This window comes from Dichomitus squalens (assembly GCF_000275845.1).
Source record: "Dichomitus squalens LYAD-421 SS1 unplaced genomic scaffold DICSQscaffold_29, whole genome shotgun sequence".
NCBI classification, from domain to species: domain Eukaryota; kingdom Fungi; phylum Basidiomycota; class Agaricomycetes; order Polyporales; family Polyporaceae; genus Dichomitus; species Dichomitus squalens.
This window is the reverse complement of record NW_006766911.1, coordinates 161,330-174,787: the sequence shown is the minus strand read 5'-3', so window position 1 is coordinate 174,787 and position 13,458 is coordinate 161,330. Positions and strand designations below refer to the sequence as shown.

The 13,458-nt window shown below is 54.3% G+C and overlaps 4 protein-coding genes across 4 annotated transcripts; 2 read left to right on the top strand and 2 right to left on the bottom strand.

Moving 5' to 3' along the window:
* Window positions 1–750: 750 nt before the first annotated feature.
* On the bottom strand, window positions 751–1,987 carry DICSQDRAFT_89415 (uncharacterized protein; the record flags this gene model as incomplete). Its single annotated transcript, XM_007367856.1, has 2 exons — window positions 751–1,020; window positions 1,076–1,987. One exon carries the CDS (start codon window positions 1,985–1,987, stop codon window positions 1,088–1,090), a length of 900 nt encoding a protein of 299 aa, XP_007367918.1. The 3' UTR covers window positions 751–1,020; window positions 1,076–1,087.
* Window positions 1,988–6,907: 4,920 nt separating this feature from the next.
* On the top strand, window positions 6,908–10,021 carry DICSQDRAFT_138639 (uncharacterized protein). Its single transcript, XM_007367855.1, has 11 exons — window positions 6,908–7,126; window positions 7,187–7,276; window positions 7,327–7,403; window positions 7,459–7,546; window positions 7,603–7,847; window positions 7,907–8,308; window positions 8,365–8,556; window positions 8,605–8,902; window positions 8,966–9,092; window positions 9,201–9,467; window positions 9,570–10,021. The coding sequence occupies exons 1-11, from the start codon at window positions 6,983–6,985 to the stop codon at window positions 9,809–9,811; spliced, it is 2,172 nt and encodes a 723-aa protein (XP_007367917.1). The 5' UTR covers window positions 6,908–6,982; the 3' UTR covers window positions 9,812–10,021.
* A 1,255-nt stretch (window positions 10,022–11,276) lies between these two features.
* DICSQDRAFT_128349 (histone-fold-containing protein) lies at window positions 11,277–11,704 on the bottom strand (the record flags this gene model as incomplete). The annotated part of the gene is made up of 3 exons (XM_007367854.1): window positions 11,277–11,393; window positions 11,448–11,615; window positions 11,678–11,704. The coding sequence occupies 3 exons, from the start codon at window positions 11,702–11,704 to the stop codon at window positions 11,277–11,279; spliced, it is 312 nt and encodes a 103-aa protein (XP_007367916.1).
* Window positions 11,705–11,994: 290 nt separating this feature from the next.
* Window positions 11,995–12,802, top strand: DICSQDRAFT_108935 (histone-fold-containing protein). The gene is made up of 4 exons (XM_007367853.1): window positions 11,995–12,101; window positions 12,160–12,215; window positions 12,264–12,413; window positions 12,464–12,802. Exons 1-4 carry the CDS (start codon window positions 12,062–12,064, stop codon window positions 12,632–12,634), a joined length of 417 nt encoding a protein of 138 aa, XP_007367915.1. The 5' UTR covers window positions 11,995–12,061; the 3' UTR covers window positions 12,635–12,802.
* The last annotated feature ends 656 nt before the right edge of the window (window positions 12,803–13,458 follow it).

The following is a 13,458-nucleotide window of genomic DNA, read 5'->3' as shown; positions in this document are numbered from 1 at the left end:
GCCGCGTAGCAGGGAATGCAGATCCTAAGCGCCAATGACATCGGACGCCTGGTAGTTCTTGGCACACACGATAGCCACGCTTCGTATCTGTCACAACATGTTGCAACCGGCTCGACAAGAACCATGAACTAACGCGGTTTAATGGAACAAGCTTCTTCCATGGATCCGTCCACAACACTAGGCCAATAATGGCGTGTGCGAGACTAATCTAAGTTGGCGCAGGCTGGATACGCAGACTAAAAGAAGGCGGAACGATCGGTATGAAATCTCGGTATGAACAACATGTCGGCTAACTCACCAAACACGGGCCGTGCTGCGCTTCATGAGTCTCTTGTCAAGGAAGCGACGTACACCGCCAGCCCTAGATCGGATGTGGGTTGAGCGTATCTTGTGCGTCATTGTCTGCAGGAACCTCTTGATATAACTTCGCCGGCAGAGGAGCAACGCCCATTGAGGTGCACATGAACACAAAGGGGGAGAAACAGCGCCGGAAGCCGAGGTCCCGAATGCGCATGACACGCGTGTAGAAGCACTACAAGCCATGCAAACAGCATACAGACCCTGAGCTCCTATGCCGTAAGACACATTTCGAAGAAGCAACGGGACCGGGACATGTAAGTCGGCACTGGTGAGGATGCGAAGAATAGAGATACAAATAAAGGCGTCCATCACAGGCTGCGTCAAGTTTGGCGAAGATCAGACCTACTCGGGGTTGTTGACGCGACACTGTAAGCAATGCTTCAAGGACGTACATGAATGATATCATGAAACGCCGCTAGACCTCGCTAGCAAGCACTCCGCCTGCTGCGGAGATACCAGAGTTCGAAAGGACGCCTAGTCTCGAGCTGCCGCCAGCGCCTTTCAGCCAGTGTGCTATGGCCACCGATTGACCTTGTCGTACTAGGTCGACTTGGTGTTGAGACAGCATCACGATGACGACATGTGACGTGGGGAAACAAAGCAGCGTTATGCGGAAGTTGAGCACAACACATTATGACTGATAGCGGAAAATGTAATGTACTGCAGGACCCAAGGTCAGCGATTTATGATTCGACAGAGATGTAGCGATACGCACCGGTACAAAACTCTATGCGGCCTCCGCAACGTCCTTCTGCCGATCCTCTTGGATACGAGCCTTGACGTCCACGATAGCCCGCTCCCGCTCTGCGCGACGCTCAGCGATGAGGCGCAAGATGTTCCCTCTCGAGGCCGTGATACCCGTACGCCACTTCCATCCCTTCCCATCCGAAGAGCGAGTATGGCGCAAGAAGTATGACTGCATATCCTCCTCCCGCTTGCCGACCAAAAGCCTCTCCTGCATCCACTTTCGCCTGTCCGCGCGCTCCTGCGCAGACATGTCTTCCTCCGCGAGGGGGTAGTAGAACGGATCGACGAGACCGACCACAGCGCGCTTGTATGTCCGATCAGCAATGGTCTCCACTGGCCTGCCAAACCGCTTGCGAAGCGGAGACTGGTAATTATCGGTACGGATATAGGTGGTCTTCACGCCGTAGACGGCAAGCAGATAGGATCGGATGTCGGTTTTGGTCACAGACTGGGGAACACGGAAGGTGGCCTCGTACGGATTGTAGGGCTGTCCGGCAGGAGTGTGGTTGCGGACCATCTTGAAGATGATGTTCGGGAGAAAAACCTTTTGGCCAACTACCTCTGACATTGCCTGTCCGCCCTTCACCACTTCTCGCACACCGCGAATCCTGCTCCGCTTCGTATCCAGTCGTGCCAACCACTCCTCTTCCGTCAAGTTCGTCCCATCGTTTTTGAGGAGCTCGCCCTTGGCAAGAGCCCGCTGATACCGTGCAAATTCGGAGGGAGTGAGTCCTTCGGGAGTCGCGTCGGATTGGAGAAGTGATGCGTCGAGTCCCTTTTTCGCACGACGTAGACGAACTGCCCGCGGCGTAGAGGCCGTACGCGCAGCAGCCGCTGCCTCAGGGATAGTCGCGTAAAGGCGACGGAGAGTGGGGAACATGGAGAGTGCTGGCACGGTACGCTGCTCTCTAGCGAACCCGAGAACAGCAGAAAGTTTGATCGGAGACTTTTCCAGCACTTAGCCTCTGTGTTTAATCGAATCGGAATGTGATTTATTGAATCTCCGACGAAACGGAGCTGATACATCTCTAACCTGTTCACCGTCGACCGTAGTCTCGTGACCAGACGTTCGGAGCTCCAAGCGGAAACGAAAAATCGGAGGTTCGAGTGTCCGGATACCCCCGATTTTTCGTTCCCGCTTGGAGCTCCGAACGTCTGGTCACGAGACTACGTCGACCGATCTGTTCTCTTGTAATCCATCTCCTTCCAGATGTGGTGCGCCGAAGAATTTGGTAGTCGGAGGAAGATTTTAGCAGCTGTATTTCCGTTAATATCCGCAGGAGGTCGGAGGAAATCGAAGCAGTTGAGATAAGAGCGGATGACCCCGAGTAATATCGCACATTCGACTTCTTTGGCGTTTCAACTCTGGCCAGGCGACGGATTTGTATTGAACGCATGTAGGGTTTGCGCATGACTCATGAGCAAGAATGTGTCTTCGATGAACAATCTGGGACATCTTCTAGTCGTCTTGCGGCCGCATGAACTCTGTTTCTGAATCTTGCGAGTAGGCCCTAGCGTCTGAGTTGGGGGAGCGATATTGTGGAATAGCTTCGAGTCGAATAATCTACATACGACCTAAGGAGTTCTTCGACATCTGTTACAGTAGCGCTGTAGTCAACAGTCGTTGGGGCGGCGGCAAGATAGTATAGTCTACACTAGGGTGTGCTTAGACCCGCCAGAAGTCGGTCCGATTTCGAGTCAATATGCGATGGGTTTCACGGTTGTTTGTTGGAGCGATAGGTCCCTGATCAGCACGTACGCGTTCCTGCAGGGCCCTGGCTGTGGGTTCTCCGCGGCTACCTGAGTCTCTCAGGCCCTTAGCTCTCGTGTGATCTAGACAACACGACTGGCTGTCCCAGCATCGTGACCTCCAGCTTAGCCGCATTGTCTGGATCTATGCATGCTTCCATGATCAGTTCCCCTGTACTGCCCCCTTCGAGAGCGACTGCAACCTGCCATATTTGTCTGAGGGGTTTCTGGGGTTTCATACACGGTATGTATGATCTCGGCACCTTTGTCACGCCATGGAGCAGTCGCAAGGGCAAAAGAGCTATAATGCAGGCGATAGGGAGGAAGAAATCATAGTTTGTAGCTAAAGAGCACATGGCCCTGTAAGTGATTGCTATCAGCGGCAGACAGATGGAAACCTGGCGATCGTTGCGATTCGTTGAAGACATTACGGATAGCACAGAATTCGGGAGGCATCTGTATTAGCAGTGCTCGTCTGTCTAGTGTGTCAACTTCGCTATGCCAAGTATCATATCATGTGTTCCGTTGTAGAATACGGGGGGCCAATAAGGCCCCGTCCAGAAAACGGGTTGGGAATAGGTTTGCCCACCAAACAGCTGATCAAAGCTGATTCAAGTTAGCGGACGCCGATGGGGTTAAGACGGAGATGGGCGGCTGCGGGGACCCAACTCGGTCCGCTCGCTCAACGGGGCCTAAGTGGACTAGTAGGGTATTGATGTCACAAGGAAAGCTGGAGGTGAAATGGACATCCAGGCCAGTGCGTACGGGAAGGAGCTGATGATGGACGCCCTCGGAGCGTTCGTGGTCTTCATTTCCGTCGCTCTTGTACCTCGTTAGACGAACTTTCCACCTGGCCGCTGGAGCTAATGTTGCCTGCAGGCACACTCGCTAGTCAATATACGTCAATCCGTATATCGTCGATGGCAACAGTACAACGCCGACTTGAGCGATAGAATTGCGAAGGGCTTACAAATGCAGTTGCCACATGTGCGCTATGGTGGGGAGCCAGTGAGGGCTACGTCCAGGATGACAAGGCACAACAGGAATGTAGCGTGCAGACCACACCGGAGACAGCATTGAGAGCAGCAGACGTGAATAACCTCCTCCCGGATGCCGCGAATCTTCAGTAATGGATGCCGCGAATCGTCCACGGATGCCGCGTGTCGTTTCACGTAGATGATGCATGAGGTCTTACGGATTCACCGAGGTTCATTCCTCCGCTAGAGCAGGATGCCTGTGTTTCCATTCCTTTGCGGCTTCGGCATGCGTGTCACGTCGTCTGCACAACATTAAATGAATCTTACAGAGGAGTTCCTTTCAAGGGAGAGAGAACGCACCTGGATGTGTGCGCTCTGTGCGCTCATTGGAAGTGGGACATTGGCTCCAATTGGACGGCGTCAACCTTAACCTTCCCGCCTTCAAGCAATTACTGGATCTGCCCATTTCTAATTCGGGTCACGCGCGTAACCACGAGACACCAGCGCGGCATGCCCTATGCCGGAATTTCGAACATACCAGCGCAACCTAGCCCTATCTGCCCGTGCGTCAAGCGAGTCGCGTTTTACATCTAGCAACCACTTTGTCGCGAAGGATTGATTGCGGGTCAGCGCAGTAAGTCTATTCCGTATAAGATAGGCGATTGAACTCTAATCAATCGGTGCATACGTGGGGCAGGGACTTCGTTGCGATGGGACGCAATGCATGAGATGAGTAATATGCAGTTGAACGGCTGCCGACCCTGTATGACCTATGCGAATATGCGTCTCAGGATATGGTATTATGACACATACCTCCTAGAATGCTCAGGAATCTTGGGAATCTCCGGTTCCCATATAAAGCGTAACTGCGGGAAACGCAAGGAAGACATGCCCCGTCCTCTCAAGGGTAGCCATGCCGGATCTCATCGACATCGCCCATCCGCAGGCATCGCTGCCGACTCCCCCCTCGACCCTTCACGTAAAGATTCGACTTGTCTCTCGATGACCGCGGACATGGACATGCCAGTCATAGCCCCGCAAGACGGCGGGCGTGGTTCGCGCGCGCGCATCACGATGGGATATACCTGCACTGTTTCCCCAACCATCCTGATGGCCCAAGCATGAGCTCAAGGAGACAGGGCCTGTTTGAAGCTGGACAATGTGGTAGTAAACCCGGTGCCCACCGCTGCATGATAAACAATTGCGCTCTTGAGAAATTTCTAGAGATGAAAAAAACGCCTTGCCTTCGGTCACATGCAGGCGGAAAGACCTCGACGATTGCTGAGAAGTTCGATCATACTCTGCCCACGGCGTGCAGTGAGAATACGATCCTTATCTGGACGGGATTCCCATGGGACCGTATTGCATTTGACCGAGGCAACATCTGACTTTCCTGCTTCGGTTCATAGTCACAGACAAGAGATCCTCAAACCGGGAAGCAGATATAGTGACGACAACGATCGATGTCATTAATTTATGGTCAACGTCGGGAGAGCAGGATGCCGGAGTCTTCTGAAGCAGCGGACGTTGATCATTGAATCCCTCCGCCAACCTTCGCCGTGTCAAGCCTTGCTCTTCGCCCCCTTGAGCAAGAGCAACAGAGATGGTCTTGTCACTCGAATACGCCTTCTGCGTCTAGTGTTGCCTGTTCTGTCAGAGCATCGATGTGATTGGCAGCACGGTATCCACAAATATATAGACTTCGCCACGTTTGGATCGAGGAAGCCTCAACCCGGACTCCGAAGCAGAAGAAATGAAGTTTGTAGCATGCCTAGCGCCAGGGTGTATGGTACGGGCTGTGCGGCTAAGCAGCCGGAATGCTATACAAGCAGACTGGGAAGCTATACCGAGGCGTCCGCACCACTTCAGCGCGGTGTTCACTGAATGGCGGCGCCTGTCCAATAGTCGTTCGGCATTGACAACTCGGGATACTCGAGCGTACTTGCTCAACGTGCTAGATAGCGCCAGACCGCACTTCTGACTGCCGCTCCGCTTTGGGATTCGGTGGTGGGGTAATCTGATACTCGCCGCTCGTTTCTACGAGGCCCAAGGTTCATGCTACCTGCGTGCATGGAATATAAAACCAGGGCTCGCTATTGCTGAAGAAACAGGATACATCCTCCCCTCCGTTTCTCCAAACACCACACAACTATCTCTCAGTATGTGCTACTCTCTCGTGCAGTACACCGAGTGGGCATGCGGTTGGCGACAGAGTAGGGGGAGACAAGAGGCACTTTCGATCCCATCCATATCCATCGTCTAGAGAGGTGCTGACGACTTCACAGGTCGACTGTCATCGTACAGTCTGTCGCCTCAGCACAAATCACACGGCGGCCCCACACGACTGCCAACAGCGATGCGAGGGAGTGTGAGTGACTGAATGCGGCATGTACTGGGAAAAGAACTGATAGTACGCATGTTGCACAGGCAGAGAGAGGAGCACCACCTCATTATGACTCAGTCCAGCGACGTATGCGAGTTCTGCGAAGAGGCAGGGCGAGGGCCTCACGAGCATCCCGGACTCAATTACCGGAATGGACCCGCTTTTCAATACGTGGTCGCAAACTACAGAACCTAGATGATATGGCGGCTCACCGGTGAGCGCCATATGGACGGATAAGGCAGGGAGCGTCCTTCAAGTCCAGTAATGTTTGGAGCGTGAATGAGTCGATCGACTGTACTTCTCGTGATCACAGACCGATGTTCTTGTTTATTGGACCTTCATATCTTTCAGTGCATTCATCAGAGAGTATTGAGACGGCAAAGGGCGCAATATGGATGCTTCGGACTGGACGACATTTGGGTGCTATCCCGAAGGTGGACCCTGCCTATGTTATGAGTGCATGGATCGCAGACTTGAGACTCAGCTAAGGTTCTCGGCAACTAACAGGCTTCATGTAGCGTGAGCAACGAGTGTGCTGGACCCAGGAAGTGGTGGTCAGAAAGGATGGATTGCGGCTCCCGGGCCTGCAGCCGCTGCCGCAGACGCCTGGTCACATACAGAGACGCGTCTCGCGCGCGGGCCCCACGCGCGTTGTGCTTTTCTCAGCCGGTGCCACTGCTTTCGACGTTCTGCCGTCCCTGCTCATGCATCTCTGAGACTGGATCATACCTCGCACAATCTCCAAGAGTCACTGAGCGGTCCGAAGATGGTTACAGCAAAGCAAACAGCACACCTTGTTCCACCGCTGTTCAAACAAGGTGCCGCAGACGATTTTAGACAGTCAGGGAGGACATTATCGTTCACCCTTTCCCCGAGGGACCTACAGATATCTGTGTTTGCATCCCCAAATGTACGGTTAGCGGCGGATCGCATGCTCTGCTTGGTTAGGCGTGTTAATAGAGGCGTACAGGTTCTCCGTTCTCAAGGCATTGTGTCACCCGGCAGCCAGCAAATATTTTTAGCGAGTCTGCAACAGGCACCTCTATCTGAACGAAGAGTCGTACGTTTTCTTGCTCTCTTTCTTGTGGATGGCCGCGGACGAGTACCCAGTTCGTCACAGATATGTCAGTCATTTTCGCTGCAGTCCAAAACCTGCTCAAGGCCTCCCGTGCGAGGGATACTCAATTGTAAGCGTTGGGTCCTTTCTAAACCCCATTATCCGTTTGTCGACACTTCATGCAGGCTGCAGAGCGAGGACGTCATGCAAGCCCTTAACAAGCTGGCCAATGACTACGTGAACTTCTGCAAGGAGTGTTGCATGTATGCCTCGGTATGTTCATATTACCCTTGCGATTTTAGCTGTGCTTAGACATCCGCTCGGCTCAGCGCGATATCTCTCGTCCGGAACCCCTTCAATTTGATGCCGAACACTACCGCAAGCTGTACACCTGCTTCTCCCTCTTCTCCGTCTTATATCTCCCGGAGCCTGGTTTTGAAGACGTGCCTATCGGAGACGAGCTAATGGAGTGGCTGAATACACATTTCATCGAACCCTCCACGCAAGAGGGTGACGACCTCAGTAGCCAGGAGCGTCCGTGGGAGGACCCCGGCTTCTGGTCATACCTCACGAGGCGCGTCCCAAGCTGGCGAACATAGTGGGTTCGATAGACTGACACGTTCGCCGGAATAGGACGTCGTTGCGAGGCTTGTCGAAGGCATCCGCCTTTTTCTTGGATGTGCTCGGCAAACACCCATCGACATACCTGCAGGGCCTCGCCCAGCAACTCTCCCCGCTCCTGACCAACCATCCCCGCCTTCACCACTTCGATGCCGAACGTGACTTCGCTGTCGCCTCGCGTCGATGGAAAGATAAGGTGAAAACTCTGCGTATAGAGTTGGACCGCGTCCCTGACAGTGAAAGGGAGGACGATTTCGAGAACTGGTGGGACCGGTTCAGCGATATCGTTGGCATTCTTGAGGGTCGCAGTGAAGTGATCAAGAAGGTGTGCACAGAGCTTGGCGCTGACTGGAAGGAGGTGTGCGCGGCTTGGGGTATCTTCGTCGACACTCGACTACGGAGACAGGACCTTCCGTGAGTCTCTTTGTTGCCAGTTCGCCCGCCTCCCTGCTTACTGGCTGCGACCGTAGCGATATCGTGGCTCAGATTTTGGATGAAATGCCTCCAGATCCGACGGACAGGGAAGACACGATTCACTCCTTACTCTTCCTCGGCAGACCCACGCAGGCATTGTCGGAGGCTGCACAGTTGGACGTTTGGCTCGCGGCGCACCTTGCAGATCTCATGGAACCCATCGAGCTCATTGACGCCGATCCCGACGAGTACGCCGTTCGCCGACATTCCCCGAGCCAGTCACTAATTCGTTGCAGCTCTGAACTTACCCTCCGCCAACATTATATCCTTGCCTACGCCGAATCCCTTCGTGCAGACCCAGCTTTATGGCGCATCACTGTTGACTATATGTACTCATGCGGCGAGATTGGGAGGGAAATGGGAGACCAGGTTCTCATGCGGGTCCCTCTTCGCTTGGAGCTGCCGGAAGACGCTGCCGCCGCCGGGGAGGAGGCGACCCGCATCCGAAGCGGGCAGCTTGTGGGCGTCTTGAAGGACGTCAACGAAGCATGCTTTGAGTATCAGAGAGAGGAGATTCGTCGCTCAGTGTGCAAGGTCAGCTATCACTGGTTGCGAATCACGGCGTTCCCAGGGACTTCTATTGATCAAACTATCCAGATTGCGGCTCAGACGTTCATCCGAGAAAAAGAGTACGGCCTCGCCATCTCCTACATCACATCGGCCGAGGATTGGCCTGGACTAGGGCGCATTGTGGACTTGGTACTAGAGGAATACATTGCACAAGGTAAGCTAGTTCTTCATTCTTGGGTCCGTCCAACCCAGCCCAACTCTCCTCCGTCTTCGGTCCGACGTCTCAATTTGGTCCGCCGAATCCTCATGGTCGTTATAATAGGTGCCGCAAAATTTGCTCACCTTGTTGCCAACATCGCCCCCTCCCTCCACAACTTCGGCGCGGATTCTGTGGCCCGACTTCACGCCCCTGCCGTCTTCCAACACCGGCTGATGTTTGCTGTGCGATTCGCCGAGTTCCACCAAAGGCGAGGGAACGGCGACTGGCCCGGCGCTGCGGCCGATGTGGTGTCGATGTTCCGCGAAGAAACGGCGCCGAAATCGTGGTGGGCAGTTCTGCTGTGCGACGCCGTTGAACTTCTCCAGTACAGTAAGTCTGCTACTCAGATCCTTTCCCTCCCCTCCTGCCGACGTTGACCATCCCGGGTGGGATGTTAACCTTGATCGATTCTGAGGCTTCTCACCCCAATAGACGACCGTATGCTCTTCGCGTCGAATGACGCATGCCTCCTTATCCAAAAGCTGGAAGAGATCCAGATCCGCGTTGGACAGGGATGTGGGGACGACTACCTTTCGGTACTTTCGAGGATCGCGCATGGTGGCGAAAAGCATGCCCTTCAGAGGCTGCAGACCGTCAGGTTGGCGCTTGCACGGTACTACGCCCGGTGTGGGGCGATCGGAGTGGGAGGCAGGCCCAGTGGTTGGAACTACTGAACGTGCGTATCGCATTGCTAAGTAGGCCTGACGTGTCGTTCCTCGTACTACTCTCCCGGCGCCTCGTTCGCCTGACTGCTTGGTAACTATGACCGGCCGCTAATGCCAACAGGCCGTCGATGCCTTGTACCAGACTCTTTGCCATTCAGAAACGGTGGGACAATGACCATCTATAGCGTCGGTCGGCAACGATCGGTGATAGTGCGGAATCCCCCGACTCGAAGCTGGACAGGATCGAAACTTCCACGCGGCTCAGCAGGTGTTGGTCTGGCAACTTTCAGCAGAATTGCGGCTGCTGCCGGTGTCTCGTGTCCAGGATTCGACCCTGCACACCGGGGTTCTCATGAATGGAAGTCAGACTCGTAGTCTAGGTTCAGAGTGCTCGAATGCCTCCGTGGCCACTTAGCGGGTCTCCCGTACCGAAGACAACGTCGCTCCAGCAATGAGGAAAAGACACGAGGTATGTCAGGCGAGCTGGAAGTCGTTCATTTCATCTAATGCCGGTCCAGGTCGGCTTCCAGGCTGCGCGCGATAATGACGGGGTCGCATGGGCTCACGGCAGCTGGAAGTTGAACAGGGACCATCACTGCCCGCCGCTTCGAGCTTCCGACAGGACACCGCAGCTTCAGACCGAACAGTGGCGAGTACGTCAACGAGTCTGGCGTGGACATGCCGCAGCGAGCTCTAATCAGTGGGGCAGGAGTTAGGTGCGGTACTGCACATGCCTGCCAGCTTCTTCGTGGGACTCCCAGAACGAGCACTTTGCTACCCGCATGCAGCATTCGAGCATTGAGCACTAAGTGCTGTACCGTTTCGACCTGGTTGGCATGTTCACGCGGGCAGTCGTGTGACGCGTGAACCTCCTGAACCTCCGTGGGTCGAAACGGTACAGGATGTGATGTGGGATCTCTCGTCCGGAGTGCTGACAGTTTTGACTCGGACGCATCAGACGGCGCGGGCTGATGTCACCAGTCCGTTTCCACCTTGTCTCCTCCGCTTCTTCCCGTTGACGTCGTCGGTAGTTCCACATGAATTGCTCAATGCATAAGGGAGCAGTATAATGGCTTGGCTGACTGCCATGGCTTCGGAGCCCGCGCTGCACAAGTCCCACCGCGTGCCTGCAAGCAATGTCACGGCGGGATCTTGCTGTTCCGATGTTTTGTACTGTATTTGCACATCCAGAAGTAGTTTCATGGCTATCGTCCTTCGATTTTCATCAGGGGATAGCGCTAGACTAATACGTATTTGCGCAGGAACATGTCGGAGTGGAAGCGAGCAGCACCGCCATACATGGACGTACACATGCCCCAACCACTGGACGTTACATTGCCAGGGGCCGACAGGCCTACATCTGAAAATTGATTCTTTGACACACTCGTAGCTCGAAATTGTCGCCCTAGTACGAGGATAGATTACAGTATACAGTACAACAGAACGGATACATGGTATAACCGAGAGCAAAAGTCTATGCGCCGAAACCGTACAGCGTGCGTCCTGACCGCTTCAGGGCGTAGACGACGTCGAGGGCGGTGACAGTCTTGCGCTTGGCATGCTCAGTGTACGTTACTGAGTCGCGGATAACCTGGGATTCGTGACGTTGGACAAGTCCGACATAGAACCGATAAGCAGTACTCACGTTCTCCAGGAAGATCTTGAGGACACCACGGGTCTCTTCGTAGATGAGACCAGAGATACGCTTGACACCACCACGACGGGCTAGACGACGAATGGCGGGCTTCGTAATACCCTGAATGTTGTCGCGAAGAATCTTGCGGTGACGTTTAGCACCACCCTTGCCAAGACCCTGAGAGAGAAATCATAAACGTAAGTCCGGGTCCAGAAGTGTAACTTGCATCCAATGATTACCTTGCCACCCTTTCCACGGCCAGACATTGTGTAATGAGGTGTTGTTAGGTGTGATGAGTGGGATAACGCAGTGATGGGCCTGAATGAAGCGGGAGGGGCGGGAGTGCTTGAGGGCGAGTTGTAGTGAGGAAGGCGGCGGCGGCGGGTACTTAACAGGCGCAGGCGCGGACCACACGTGAATCAAACCTTATTTTGTTGACCGCGCTCAACGCGCCTGTCACGTGAGCTGCAGACGCGTTGGCTTAGCGCGCTTTGTGCTCAAGCGCGTCTGTATAAGAACCGCTTGCTTGCTGCCGTCATGTTCTACACTTCGCACCGCCCATCCGCCTTCTCCGCGACCACATCTTCATCTCGTACATCCCATCTCACTTTCATATCCTAACGATGGCCCGTACCAAGCAGACCGCTCGCAAGTCCACCGGTGGTGAGTTTCTCTTTTGCGTCTCATTCTCTACCTTCGCTCACAAGCATGTGCTTGCCAGGTAAGGCACCGCGTAAGCAGCTTGCTGCAAAGTCCGCCGCTCGTAAGACTGCTGCTGTAAGTGTTTCATCTCGGCTTCCAAGCCTCGCACTGACTTGGCTTCAGGCGGCAACTGGTGGCGTCAAGAAGCCCCATCGTTTCCGGCCTGGTACCGTCGCTCTTCGTGAAATTCGCCGTTACCAGAAGTCGACGGAGCTCCTCATCCGCAAGCTTCCCTTCCAACGTCTTGTGCGCGAGATCGCGCAGGACTTCAAGGTTCGTCTTGTGCACGCCTTTGGCGAGACCATCGTCTGATTATCTCGCAGACGGACCTCCGTTTCCAGTCGTCAGCGGTGATGGCGCTCCAGGAAGCTTCAGAAGCATATCTGGTCTCGCTCTTTGAGGACACCAACCTTGCCGCCATCCACGCTAAGCGTGTCACCATCCAACCAAAAGATCTCGCGTTGGCTCGCCGTCTCCGGGGCGAGAGGACGTGATCTATTTATTGGCTTAGATATTCTTGTCTCGTCGCATTTGTATGATATTGTAGCAGTATATCGTTCTTAGCTCATGGTCATCGTTTCGCGCAGTGGGTCAGTGGTGTATCTGAAAAGCGAGTTGTTCCGTTGTGTGCGGCAGAGCCGGGCGTGCCGTGGAGGCAAGCGCCCCGACATCTGTGGCACATCCTGTCCTCCTTCCTCATCAGAGTCAATGCAAGATCATCGCCTGCCTCGGCGTCCCATCGCGATCTCCTTTGTAAGTTTGAATAAATCTGTCGTATATGCTAAGGACATTCATTGTGCAGGCGGCAAATGTAGGAACAAGGAGGAACGCGGAGAGACATTTTGTTGCTTCAACGTAGCTGAGGTCATGATGCCTCTACAATGGGACACGTTATGTGGTTCGATGCCCCCTCTTTGCATCTACATCTGTCTCTTGAGGCTGCTGGAGATTCTTGTCACTGCCAAGGTTTTTGCTGGCCTTGAATGCGAAATCTGGAACATGTCGCTCGCAGGGTGTTCTAGCCATAGCGACTCGTCTATGCAGGGCAGGGTCGTCGCCGTCTTCGTGGAGCTGGCTCGTATGGCTACTCCCTGGCCCTCCAAACGTAAGGCGTCCTCAAGGACCATCGAGATGTGATGGATTGGCCTGGGGAGCTCCCTAGGATTCGAGCGCTTAGGCCACGGGCCATGTGTTTGGTGGCCGAATATCGGAGGCTGGATGGACAGGAAGGTCGGCTTGATCACGTCGTGGCGTCGTGCGTCTACTTGCCTTGTAAAATCTTGTCTTAGGGGTCACGTTAACACCCTGGGCTTCCAGT

Coding starts and splice junctions, on each gene's coding strand:
- DICSQDRAFT_138639 (XM_007367855.1), top strand. CDS start 6,983: ATGGTTACAGCAAAGCAAACAGCACACCTTGTTCCACCGCTGTTCAAA. Junction 7,404..7,458: donor CGTGCGAGGGATACTCAATT/GTAAGCGTTGGG, acceptor CACTTCATGCAG/GCTGCAGAGCGAGGACGTCA. Junction 8,557..8,604: donor ATTGACGCCGATCCCGACGA/GTACGCCGTTCG, acceptor AATTCGTTGCAG/CTCTGAACTTACCCTCCGCC.
- DICSQDRAFT_108935 (XM_007367853.1), top strand. CDS start 12,062: ATGGCCCGTACCAAGCAGACCGCTCGCAAGTCCACCGGTG. Junction 12,102..12,159: donor CGCTCGCAAGTCCACCGGTG/GTGAGTTTCTCT, acceptor TGTGCTTGCCAG/GTAAGGCACCGCGTAAGCAG. Junction 12,414..12,463: donor AGATCGCGCAGGACTTCAAG/GTTCGTCTTGTG, acceptor ATTATCTCGCAG/ACGGACCTCCGTTTCCAGTC.